This window comes from Hippocampus zosterae, chromosome 13, assembly GCF_025434085.1.
Source record: "Hippocampus zosterae strain Florida chromosome 13, ASM2543408v3, whole genome shotgun sequence".
NCBI classification, from domain to species: domain Eukaryota; kingdom Metazoa; phylum Chordata; class Actinopteri; order Syngnathiformes; family Syngnathidae; genus Hippocampus; species Hippocampus zosterae.
This window is the reverse complement of record NC_067463.1, coordinates 21,128,004-21,141,420: the sequence shown is the minus strand read 5'-3', so window position 1 is coordinate 21,141,420 and position 13,417 is coordinate 21,128,004. Positions and strand designations below refer to the sequence as shown.

General features: G+C 43.4%; 1 protein-coding gene and 1 long non-coding RNA gene across 7 annotated transcripts in view; one reads left to right on the top strand and one right to left on the bottom strand.

Annotated features, from left to right (window-relative positions):
- The window catches only part of sh3pxd2aa (SH3 and PX domains 2Aa), a 48,167-nt gene extending 39,753 nt beyond the window's left edge, over window positions 1-8,414 (top strand). For 4 of the 6 annotated variants that reach the window (XM_052083759.1, XM_052083758.1, XM_052083763.1 and 1 more), the window contains 6 exons: window positions 986-1,069; window positions 1,881-1,998; window positions 2,647-3,053; window positions 3,398-3,447; window positions 5,334-5,453; window positions 6,027-8,414. In XM_052083759.1, the coding sequence (XP_051939719.1) occupies window positions 986-1,069; window positions 1,881-1,998; window positions 2,647-3,053; window positions 3,398-3,447; window positions 5,334-5,453; window positions 6,027-8,036 (2,789 nt within the window). In that variant the 3' untranslated portion in view covers window positions 8,037-8,414. The remainder of the gene's footprint in view (window positions 1-985; window positions 1,070-1,880; window positions 1,999-2,646; window positions 3,054-3,397; window positions 3,448-5,333; window positions 5,454-6,026) is intronic. The other 2 variants (XM_052083760.1, XM_052083761.1) reach the window with 1 other exon arrangement.
- Window positions 8,415-10,570: 2,156 nt separating this feature from the next.
- On the bottom strand, window positions 10,571-12,706 carry LOC127612967 (uncharacterized). The gene is made up of 2 exons (XR_007966022.1): window positions 12,552-12,706; window positions 10,571-11,910 (listed from the first exon to the last, which is right to left on the bottom strand). It is a non-coding gene; the product is annotated as an uncharacterized LOC127612967 (long non-coding RNA).
- Window positions 12,707-13,417: the final 711 nt, after the last annotated feature.

The following is a 13,417-nucleotide window of genomic DNA, read 5'->3' as shown; positions in this document are numbered from 1 at the left end:
TTGCATGTTCTCCCCAGGCCTGCGTGGGTTTTCTCCGGGTGCTCCGGTTTCCTCCCACATTCCAAAAACATGCGTGGCAGGCTGATTGAGCACTCTAAATTGTCCCTCGGTGTGAGTGTGAGTGCGAATGGTTGTTCGTCTCTGTGTGCCCTGTGATTGGCTGGCAACCAATTCAGGGTGTCCCCCGCCTACTGCCCCAAGACAGCTGGGATAGGCTCCAGCACCCCCCGCGACCCTAGTGAGGATCAAGCGGTCCGGAAGATGAATGAATGAATGAATGAATGGTTGTTGTAGCTCTAAAATGGAAACCTTAACACAGATGCACTATGCTGGTCCAATATTCTGGTATTGACGCTCGAAAATTGAAGTATCTTAGATGTAATTTTTTTTGTTTTTGTTTAGACACATTTATTTTTATTTTGTGTGGAGTGAATTTTCTTATATCGTTACCTCGTGAAACAATTTGACCATTAACACTTCAGGCTTCGTTGGACCCGTCATGGATGAGGAAAGACAACCTCAGAAACCCTCTCAGATGACGTGTTTATGAGCTCGGGTTGGGTCAGGCACTACGGAAAAGCGTCTTTGTACGTTTTATTGTACAACCAAGAATGACATATGGTCCAAACCAGCTAAATTGGACCCACTCTTTATCCTGTGAAAGAGATCCGAGTGGATAACAGGGTCCAATGCGGTATTTTTGATTTGATGACCTACCTTGACTACCTTTTATTAATCCCACCATGTTGCACCTCATAGCCCGATTTAATGAGGAACTTTGTGTCTGCCGATATTGGTCAATGTTAACTGTTCTGTTGATAACCTCATAATTGACTGACAATTGTTAATTTGCCATTGAAATAGATCAACTGCCTTCATTTTTGACTTAGATAAATTGTTTATTTGTCCTCCTGCAAAGTACTAACAACCCATTTTTGTTGCTCCTCCTCCTGCTCCTCCTAATCATCATCATCATCATTGTCAGTGACTAAAAGACGCAAGGCCCATCTGAAGAGGCTCGACCGTCGATGGACACTTGGGGGTATTGTGAACCGCCAACAGAGCAGAGGTGAATCTTCCGACACAGCTGACCAACCGCATCGACACTCATTCACACCAGTACACAATGTAGAGTCTTGCCTGAGAATTACATGCATGTACGGTGAGATCATGCAAACATCATACAACCAGAACTCGAGGCAGACATGCTAATTTACTTTTAATTTAGAGAAGATGCACATTTAGTGAGGTTGAGCTTCAGGTGGCAAGGCAAGGCGGCTTTATTGATCTTGCACTTTTCATACAGAAGGCAACTCTGTGTGCTTCACACAACCAAAAAGGCACAACAACTAGAAGAATTTACAAATAAAACAGCTCGAGATTTACTAAAAGACCGTAGAGTGAAATTAATTCAAAAAAATGCTTAAAAGTCCTTAAGAAAAGCATAGTTTTGAATCACGATTTAAAAGCATTTACACTTGGCGCCGGCTTCACTTCTGTTGGCAGTTTATTCTGTTTGCATGCAGCAGAACAGCAAAATGATGTGATTTGAGATTATTTTTCTGACGAATTTCCTCAACTCATTGCGTCGTTTATGGAGAAAAATACAGCCTATTCTAACACAATAATCCAACAGATGGGGGGAAAAACACTAACTGAACAAACAAACAAAAAGTCAATGATCATAAATAATCTCTGGATGTTTAATTTGTCCTCGCGGGCCACACAAAATCATATATCGGGCCAGATCTGGCCACCGGGCCTTGAGTTTGACACCTGTAATCTAACCAATGAAATACTGTTAAATACTACATTTAATGTCATTTTCTCCCCCCCCCCCCCCCCCCCCCCCTTCTTCCTCAACACTTACCTGCCTACAGAGGAGAAATATGTAACAATACAGCCATATACCAGTCAAGGGAAGGATGAAGTCAGCTTTGAGAAAGGGGTCACCGTGGAAGTTATTCAAAAGAATCTAGAAGGCTGGTGGTACATCAGGTGAGTGACACCTTGCAATTTAAGTCAAATGTCAAATGTTACGCATTTCCATTAAGAATTTGTGTGCTTATGTTCAGTACAGTCGAACCTCATTACAACGAGGGACGATAACAAATCTGTACGTTATAACGGTAGTTCGTTGTAAAACCATTTCCAATAAAATGGCCGCGTACTACGATGTCTAATACAAAATGAACATTTATAGATGTAAAAAACATGAATATGTAATACAGTCTAAACATGTCAATTACAAGTATGTGTATACAGTATGAAAAAAAAAAAAACATTCAGTCAGCAAATGAAAAGTACCTTCTTCAGTTCCGGGTGTGAGTTCAAGTTAGCTTTGAACGCTGCCATTACGTTGCCAATACGGACGATTGTGGAAATTATTGATTTTGCCAATTCGTAGTCTCGGCTGAGCTTCGTCTGGGAGACTCCTTTTCAAAAAAAGAGACGATTTTCAAAATGTTTGTAACTGTCAGTCGAGATTTTGGCACAGACAATTGTTTTCATAAGTCTTTGAGCGGGTAGATGAATTTATGGGCAACAAATCGTGAACAGGAGAGTGATGAATGAAGGGGTTTTTTTTTGTGTCTTTATTGCTACGTGGCCCTTTTTCTCACACTGACGTTCTCCCTCTGCCCTCAGATATTTGGGGAAAGAAGGCTGGGCCCCTGCTTCCTACTTGAAAAAGTTAAAAGAAGACTTCTCCCCTCGTAAGAAGACACTGTCGGGACCCGTGGAAATCATTGGCAACATCATGGAGATCAGCAGTCTTTTACAAAAGAAATCAGTCAGCGAAAAGGACATCCAGACGGACGGCGATGGTAGCACCACACCGGAGCGCCACATCTCCAAGAGCGAGATCAGCTTGCCTATGCCCTTTAGCTCGGAGATCAATGCCGAGACAGGCAGGAGGTTGAGCGCAGGCCGTGATACTAACAGTCCTTGCCTGGGAATAGCGGCGGCGAGCTCCGCCCGGAATGAAGCCAAAGTGAGAGGCGAACCGAGTTCCCCGGCCGTTGCCAGAGTAGCACCGCACAGAGTTGAAATTGGTGAGTTTGCGGGATGGCATTTTCACCAACAAACCCTCGGATGTGTGGCAATTCATGGAGTGTAGATTGTAATTGTGAATATGAGCATTTATCTTAAATGAAGCATTTTTTCCTTCTCTGTAGGCTTTGATTCCATTGGTAAGCTACATTGGTTCTCTACAGAATGAAAACCTAACATATGAAGAATATAACCTGCTTTGCTGTTTAGATTTCCATTGTGCTCGCCTACTAAAAAAACAAAACAAAAACCATTCCTGTTAATTGTTTGCATCTCAAGTGAATGTTGTTTTCAACTTGTCATCATTTTGATAGTTATGACTGTTCTTTTTTTCTTTTTTGTTTAGGGTCTCCTAATCTGAGACAAAAACCTCCTCCGAGAAGAGAGACCAATTTGGTAAGACATTTCACAAACTCCCGCGGCCCGGTAGCCAAGTGGTTAGCACGTCGGCTTCACAGTGCAGAGGTACCGGGTTCGATTCCAGCTCCGGCCTCCCTGTGTGGAGTTTGCATGTTCTCCCCGGGCCGGCGTGGGTTTTCTCCGGGTGCTCCGGATTCCTCCCACATTCCAAAAACATGCGTGGCAGGCTGATTGAACACTCTAAATTGTCCCTAGGTGTGAGTGTGAGTGCGAATGGTTGTTCGTTTCTGTGTGCCCTGCGATTGGCTGGCAACCAATTCAGGGTGTCCCCCGCCTACTGCCCGATGACAGCTGGGATAGGCTCCAGCACCCCCAGCGACCCAAGTAGGGATCAAGCGGCTCGGAAGATGAATGAATGAATTTCACAAACTCACTTTTCTGCAAGGTAGCATTGAAATTGCATGTACTGTACTCGCTATCATGTCCGCCTCACAGTCTGCGTTCCAATTTTGGTTTGGTCCTTGTGGTGTGGAGTTTTTATATTTATCCCAAGTTTACAGTTTGTGCTGTAGGGTTGCTTTAACTCATTCAATCCCCATGATTGATACGTCTTGGAAACGTACTACTTTTTTTTGTGCCATAGTGTGCAGAAGGGTCTGATGCAGCTTCTGACGAAAGATTAGAGGTGTCTGCATTATAAATCATTCAAAATCTGCCCAGCAGGTGGCAGTGTGTGTAAAGGGATCAGCCAGGATCGCGATACAGGACAAGTACAAGTAAAAGTGGAGGGATGGATGCATGGGAGGAGTTGTGGAGTAGCATAGTTAGTAGGGAGCGCATTTGAACCAGTAGCAATGGAGAAATCAAAAGAATTAACCCGTGAGGATTGCTTTTGGGGAAGAAAATCTTTGAACCATGACTAGGCAGAGGAGTTTCGCAAATATTTTTTGTCTGCTCAAAAATAAGAAGCAGCCATCGAAAGAGGCTCCCGTGTGCATGAACAACATTTGCCTCAAAAGCCCTTTTGTGGTGTTGTAGAAGGAAAGTATGTATGCTTATGTATGCGATTGGCTGAAAACCAATTCGGGGTGTCCCCCGCCTACTGCCCGAAAACAGCTGGGATAGGCTCCAGCACCCCCGCGACCCTAGTGAGGATGAAGCGGTTTGGAAGATGAATGAATGAATGAAAGTCTTATGTAGATGTTTGAGATTAATTAATTAGTTAATTATTAATTAACTAAACTAATTAGTTTGAGATTAAAAATTGTGGTGCCATAATTGATATGTATGCTTGAAATGCATGTTTTTATAAAAAGGTATTTTTCTGCATTTTTTTCCCCTCAAAAAATGGAAATCAGATAACATTTAGCTATTTTCTAATGCTGATTGCTAAAGAATGGAAAACAATCTTGTTCTTCCATCTGAAAGAAGAAAATCTCATCTATCTTTTCATAGGATGAATGAATGACTGTATTGCAATAGAACACAATAATCTGGGGGCCAAATCAGTCAAAATCCAGTCAAACTGCTGGGTGGGTTTGAGGCCTTTGCTCCAGTGAAAATGGCTGTGATTGAATGAGTTAAGTACACCACCATATAGAAATACAAATGGTTTAGTTTAATTGAAGGGCAGTACTCACAGGTGTGTACCCACAGGTGTGAATCTGAATATGAACAATCTTTTGTCTATATATGCTAATATATATATTAGCATATATGATGTTGTAAAGCATCAGAATATTGATCCGTGGGCTCTCAGCTGTACAATGGCTACAACAATTGCATCAATTCTTTCTTAATCTAAATATTTAAATGTTTTTGAATTGCTTATCTTCTTTTTTGTCATTTGATTCCCTCTGAATGCATGATCAAACAAGATGCACTGTATAATGTTATGTTATCTCTGCCTTCTTTGTTTTAAGGGTTTGCAGTTGCCTAAGCCACCAGAGCCACCTGCTGTGGAAGCAGAATATTACACCATTGCCGATTTCCAGTCCTCCATTTCCGATGGCATCAGCTTCCGTGGAGGACAAAAGGCTGATGTGAGAAGCCATAAACACATCACTTATCACGGAAATGTTCGGCCAGTGCTCACTGATTACGGATGATTACTCGACGTCACACTGATGGACAGAGTAGTTGAATTAATAGCAATGCCACCTTTGTGTGTGTGTGTGTGTTTTCTTTTGGAGTGAGGGGGTTGGGGGTTGTGTTGCAGCAGATATAAATTCATATCCGGGGACTTGTCTTAAGAGATGATTACTTCAAGTCAGCCAAGGTGTCTAAAAACTGATAAATGTGAACGCATTTAACTAATTTAAACAAACACAACTATTTTAAGTGGGAAACTGCCTCTTATTTTTACACGCATACAACATAATACAGAAGTATTTCAAATATGTAAAACGAGTCAAAACAGCAAAATGTAGCGTCGGTCAAGTGCTCATGCTTGCACGCCACTCTTCGGGCATGACCAATCAACAAAAGAAGCTTGACGCAAGTTGAGTTGAGCGGTTTCATTAAGTGACCATAGAAAAGAGCTGGAAATATTCCGTAACAGAAGAGAGAAAGAATCAAAGTCCTCAGTTTTAAAGAGTATTTTCTTTGTCGCGCAGGTAATAGAGAAGAACCCCGGAGGTTGGTGGTATGTGCAGATTGGAGAGATGGAGGGATGGGCACCATGCTCCTACATCGACAAACGCAAGAAGCCCAACCTCAGCCGTCGAACCAGCACCCTGACCAGGCCCAAAGTCCCACCCCCGGCCCCACCTGTGAAAAAGCATGATTCTGAGGAAACTCCTCCTCCGAGCACGTCCACTCCTAAAGTAACAGATTCTGTCAAAAGATCCGTGTATGAGGAACCTGAATATGATGTTCCAGCAGTTGGCTGTGAAGGTGAATCGGATACAGATTCTTTCAAAGATGAACGTTCCTTGGACGTTAAAATTAGTAATGTAGTCAGCAACAAGTATCGCAGTTCCCCTCCCTCAAGTAAAACGTCCCCTCTTGTGTGCCAAAAATCACCAGTTTTCACCCATCGAAGGGCCTCCTTCCGATCTGTCGAAGAAGTTGCTAAAGAGGAACGAATCTATGAAAATGATCGCTTTCAATCTAGTGGTGGTACAGAAGAAAAAACGGCACAAGTGGCCACCGAGCCTGACTTTCCAAGGACGTACCATTCCTCTACAGTTCCACGCAAACCCTCTGGATCTTCACCGTTGCCCGGTCACCCCAGAAAAACAATGACCCCAGAGATGAATAGAAGAAGCCAGACTCTTGGTAGACAAACAGACATTCACTTCCAGCCCCAGGAGAACAGTCCCCATTCCTCGGCAGATGGATTGAATCGAAGTTCCAAGAAATGCGCGAGAATTAGCCGGGATGTGGAACAGAGAATAGGTCAGAGCCCGTCTACCAGACCGAAGCCTTCTGTCAGACCTAAACCACTCCTTACGAAATCAGAGCCTCAGAGTCCTGAGAGGATGGATGTCAGTTCCTTGAGATGCCAATTGAAGCCCACAAGTCAGTTACGACATGGACACAAGACTTCTCGAGGAGAAGACTCGGATGCCGCCTCTGTAAAATCATCAGGGGAATCTCTGTGTTCACGCAGTACCGCAGATGTTTCATCTGTTTACTCCAAAGGTAGCTACGGAGACTCTGACGTAGAAGGATCCTGCCTGTACCGCTCCCTGGATGCATACAAGAAAGTCCAAGAATCAGAGATCAGCTTTCCAGCTGGGGTGGAAGTCGAGGTTCAGGAGAAGCAAGAGAGTGGCTGGTGGTATGTGCGCTGGGGTTCTGAGGAGGGTTGGGCACCCTCATACTTTCTGGAACCTGTCAAGCGAGTGGGTGACGCTGTGAGGCGAGAATCAGATGGACACGGTAGTAAGTCCGATAGCCTGGAGAAAAACGAAAAGCACGTCACGGATCTAAATGACGTCAATCTTCAGGGTCTGACCCAGCAGCATCAAGGCTTGAGAAGGAACACACCACCAATTCCTTCAAAGCCTCCTGGTGGCTTCACCAAGCCATCCGGGATGGTCAATGGAAGTGTGCGGATGAGGAATGGGGTACGCCAAGTGGCAGTGAGGCCCCAGTCCGTATTTGTAACGTCGACGCAGCCGGCAAAGGATACACATTACATGACGGGTTCTCTGAGACGGAATGACTCTCTTGGCAGGAGTGATCGCTATAGCTCAGGTTCTGCCACACTCGGTGTCCACCGAAATGCCTCCTTTAGCACAGTGCGCCCCCACGTGGTTGTTGAAAGTCAGACGCGACCCGCCGAGCGCTCCAACCTCGGCTCCTCGGTGAGCGGATTCAGTTCAAGCAATGTCCCGGATCCCCTTGGCAGATTTACCCAGCGGAACGGTATCCCCGTGTCCACAGTCCGTCCCAAACCCGTGGAGAAGAGCCAGATGATCAAAAATAACCTCGGCAGGGATGTGTACGTGTCCATCGCCGATTACCGTGGTGACGAAGAGACAATGGGCTTCACCGAGGGCACATGTCTGGAGGTCTTGGAGAGAAACCCCAACGGTTGGTGGTACTGCCAGGTGCAGGACAGCCTCCTTCCCCGTAAAGGCTGGGTCCCGTCTAACTATCTAGAGCGCAGGAAATAACGGCCACCCATATTCACTTCACTAACACCTTTTTGATGTCCCTGAGGGAAGTGGGTGATGTCACCCCTCAAGAATGTTACCCACCGTCTCCTGCAAGCAATACGTCCTTGACGATGGCCACTTACAGAGAAAAGACTGTGTGATCTGAGATGGAAGGACACATCAAGTGCTGGCTTACTAAAATATATACAAAGAGGATTGTGAAGTATTTATCCGGAAGCGACGGATTGGTCATATTTATAAGGACCACCTTAACTAGATGGTAGGAAAAGGGGGTTTTCTATATTTCCATCACAGGCTGTGATGGTTAAGTGCCTTTTGTATTTCGCCTGAATGGAAATATTAAATGGTGGATGGCAAACTGTAACACCAACCAAATATTTGAAATGTGCCATACTTCTTTGAACAGCACCACTTAGTGGCTCCGACATCAAGTTGAAACAGCCGTTTTGGATCTGGGGGGCTCGTATGGAAGACGGACACGTTTGATTGGCTGAGAATTATGTCACTTCAAATTCTACTAATCAAGCAAAGAGGATTCTCTTATTTGTTGGTGTTATTTTGTGTTTGTGTTGAATGTCTCTTGGGTTGATGTCTTCTTTAGATCATTATTTCTGCTCTCTTGTAACATCTTTGAACCGCCAAATGCTTTATGGTACAAAAGTAAAAGCTCTTTTAATGTTCTACCATTTGAAGTGACACTTACAAAACACACAGCAGTTGAATTAGTGGCAAAGTGTTGTCAATAATCAGTTGCATTTTTATGGCAAAGGTCGCGCCAGGTAAAACAAAACATCCAATACATAACAGTTCAAATGAGTTATAAATTGTTTCCAAAGTGATTAATAGTTTGTTTCACTGCACTGTAGTTGTCATTTTTCACAAGATTGTACTGCCGTTGTGCGAATGGATTACTTAAGGACCGGAAAGGCCGGGAAATAATTACTTTCCAGGAACATACAGTATATATGCCCTTGCACTGCGTTTAGCCCAAACATGTGAGCACACCACATTTTCTGTATTTATGGTACGACTAATCCAAAGCATTCCAGAAAGTACATAGAATAAAGTTACTGAACTGAAAAACAATGACAACTGGGAACACCTAGATCAGGGGTGGCCAACCAGTCAGAGACGAAGAGCCATTTTTAAATTTTTTTTTTACTGTTACTGCAAAGAGCCGCATCATACTCTTCCCCGCGCCCACATTCACGCACACACACACGTACATAAACACACACGCACTCACGCGGGTGCCCACCAGTACACTCGCGTGTGCACATATGCACGCACACTATGATGAGCAACAGTCGGAACGGAGCTAAAATGAACGAACGCTCAAGATACAAACAAACAAATATTTTTTTTTCCCCACACCCATTTTCTCCTCCCACTCTTTGCGGTCGACTTGGGACCAGTTCGCTGGCTCCCGGTCGATTCTGATGGACGTATTAGGCACCCCTGCCTTAAAATCAGAGGTGATTTGCTTGACGAGTTTAGCGCCGTTGTTTGCACATGAGCAGTGATGCAGCCGTCTGATTGGTTGCCCTCTATGTCAATCAAGTAACGGGATTGATGATAGGCTGACGTAGTACGTACTGTGTACTCAGCGCCTTGTTTGAATGGCATCGCTACTTCCGGGGCGTTTTCGACGCTTGTCGTGTGAAAGCCCGGGAGCCACATTGAACCAGCCAAAGGCGCGGATTGGCCACCCCTGAACTCGATAATGGCGGTACAAGGTGAAGTCGTCAGCGATGGAGGCAAGACTTGACATCACTGACGACCCTAAACACGACACCTGACACATCTAGTTGACGTTACTTGCCTCAGAGTGCTTTAATGCAGGCTCTTTCATTTTCAGTGAGTGTGTGACGTCGCCCCCATCCCCGCCGCATATTGAACAGGTACAGTATGTAGAGCTTAAACTGAATTCAAAGGAGTGTAACATACGGGGACTGAGGATGATTATTTTACGAATAAGGATGGAGGGCCGATGACGGAAAGGGTACCCAGGTCGCAGGTGGGAGGACGGACCGGCACAATAGGGTCAAGTGCCCATCTCTTTCCTCTCACAAACACAAAAACATTTTGCGCAACCACATGGAAGGTTTATTAAACACAACCACCGAATCACTGCTTACGTTTGCTTAATGTTTGAAATAAAGTGAAAGAAAATCGAGGTTCACCAAATACTTGAGAACGCTGCTGCGCCACAATGGCAAAACTGAGACGGATAAAGAAGCAAACTCATGAGTGCTCGTCTACAGTTGGTCCTGAACTTTACATGAGGTAAACCGATCAGTCATACATGACACAAAATCGATTATGTAAATCTAATTGCAGAGTTGTAATATAAAGCGCGCGCGACACAGGCGCACACACACAGCATGGTCAAAGTCAAACAGTGGCAATGTAAAATATTGCAAACACACAAAACAGAATCAAGAAAAACAAATTGACGATTTAGTTCTCCCATCGGTGATGGATAATAACCACATTACAAGGTCAGTAACATTCAAGGAGCTGTTTGAATATTTTGAATGCAAAAGTAAGAGTTGATAACCATAATGACAAGTCGGCTAAAACGGTAGCACAACATATGAGGATGTTTCAACGCATTGATTTAAAAAAAAAAAAAAGAAAGAAAAGAAAATGCAATGCAAATGGATTACCGCTAAGTATATATTTGGTCAGAGTGCACAATACAAAACATGCCAGGACTTCAACACGGGCCTGAATATTTCCAAATGTACAATCAATTGCTTAAGAGACATTTATTACCACCAAATGAGTGATACGTACACAGTGATGGGTTTTAAACAATATTATAAGAGCTTTATGTTGGATGGACTCAAATTTGAACAGTTTTTCCACAATATAGCCCCCACAAAAAAAAAAAAAAACAGGGATTGTAATAAACCTAATACCGTAGTTAATATCCTGCAACTTTGTGTACGACAATGCTGCAATGTAAAACAAATCATTTGCACACAAACCAGAATACATTTCAATTTTCATGTTGCGCTCAAGAAAGCATAGACTCAAAACTATTAATACAACCAAGGATAGGGGGGGGGGGCAATCCTATGAAAATAACAGACTATAATAACTCAACACAATAATAAAAAATACCCCACAATAATTTATTCTAAAAGCATAAATTAACATTCAAATGTGATTCAACACTTCAAGCATTAGCATTAAAAAAATGTGGAGGGATGTGTGGACCATGCTAACCACTGTCAGCATTTACCGGAAAAGGACAGCTGGCAAATGCAATAGCAGCAAAACTTTGAGCCCCATGTAGATGATTTGACGAGGAGAAATTGGAATGAAAGTGTGGGAGAGGCAGCATTCAAATATTTGAAATGAGCTTTTTTTTATGACTCTTGTAACTTCGTTTCTATAAAGGCTCTTTTGCTGCTGGTTTAGATTAGAAGACATGTTCATATCATATGGGAACTTCTATTTAGAAAAATAATTAACATTTTGTGTGCTTTTTTTCCCCCCCTTTCTTCCACTGAGTGAAACATGTGACCGCTTTGTGTTAGACGGCAGTATTTTTGGTAGTTTACCTTCTTGTAGGTACATCTGCTTGTAACAAATGCTGGTTAAGGCTGTTGTGTCGTAACCGTACTGCCTCTTCTGATACCACGGCAACAATCACCTGAATTCTTACGGAGTTATTTTTGAGGCAATGTTGAATGTCAGGATTACTCCCAGTGCATCAGGCGCGGTAGGACTAGGAAGTTTGGGAAAAAAAGAGAAAAATCTTTAAAATAAAACCATAAAAGTACTGGCCCTGAGAATGTGTCACATTCTTTCTGAATTGTGAGCTGCTCGAGTCTTCCAATTGTTGAAACCCATGAATGTACTTCAATGGTTTTGTTATTGGGGCATTTCCACGAGGATTCCGATTTCAGTGCAACATAGCACATTATAGAGCAAGCAGCTAGCTAGCTAGCTAGCACAACAACATATCTACCACCATTTGAAGTAACATTGTATGGTTTTGTCATTGGGGAATTTCCACGAGGATTCCGATTTCAGTGCAACATAGCACATTGTAGAGCAAGCAGCTAGCTAGCTAGCTAGCTAGCTAGCTAGCACAACATATCTACCACCATTTGAAGTAACATTGTATGGTTTTGTCATTGGGGAATTTCCAACGAGGATTCCGATTTCAGTGCAACATAGCACATTGTAGAGCAAGCAGCTAGCTAGCTGCTTGCACAACATATCTACCACCATTTGAAGTAACATTGTATGGTTTTGTCATTGGGGCATTTCCACGAGGATTCCGATTTCAGTGCAACATAGCACATTGTAGAGCAAGCAGCTAGCTAGCTAGCACAACAACATATCTACCACCATTTAAAGTAACATTGTATGGTTTTGTCATTGGGGAATTTCCACGAGGATTCCGATTTAAGTGCAACATAGCACATTGTAGAGCAAGCAGCTAGCTAACTAGCTAGCTAGCACAACAACATATCTACCACCATTTGAAGTAACATTGTATGGTTTTGTCATTGGGGCATTTCCACGAGGATTCCGATTTCAGTGCAACGTAGCACATTGTAGAGCAAGCAGCTAGCTAGCTAGCTAGCTAGCACAACAACATATCTACCACCATTTGAAGTAACATTGTATGGTTTTGTCATTGGGGCATTTCCACGAGGATTCAGATTTCAGTGCAACATAGCACATTGTAGAGCAAGCAGCTAGCTAGCTAGCTAGCACAACAACATATCTACCACCATTTGAAGTAACATTGTATGGTTTTGTCATTGGGGCATTTCCACGAGGATTCCGATTTCAGTGCAACATAGCACATTGTAGAGCAAGCAGCTAGCAAGCTAGCTAGCTAGCACAACAACATATCTACCACCATTTGAAGTAACATTGTATGGTTTTGTCATTGGGGCATTTCCACGAGGATTCCGATTTCAGTGCAACATAGCACATTGTAGAGCAAGCAGCTAGCTAGCTAGCTAGCACAACAACATATCTACCACCATTTGAAGTAGCATTGTATGGTTTTGTCATTGGGGCATTTCCACGAGGATTCCGATTTCAGTGCAACATAGCACATTGTAGAGCAAGCAGCTAGCTAGCTAGCTAGCACAACAACATATCTACCACCATTTGAAGTAGAACTAGCATAAAGATAACAGTAAATAAAACGAGTACAAGCGTCAACTCGGCACCGTTTCTAAAACACGTCACTACCGATTACCAGCACAATGTCAATGATTCATCTGTTCATTGATGCGTCGCTGGAGCCTGACTCGTTTCTTTCCAGGTGGACCTCAGCAGCGCATACACAAGGTGTGACATAGTGAGATGACTTACATGATGTGTGTGTATTTGTGCGTGTG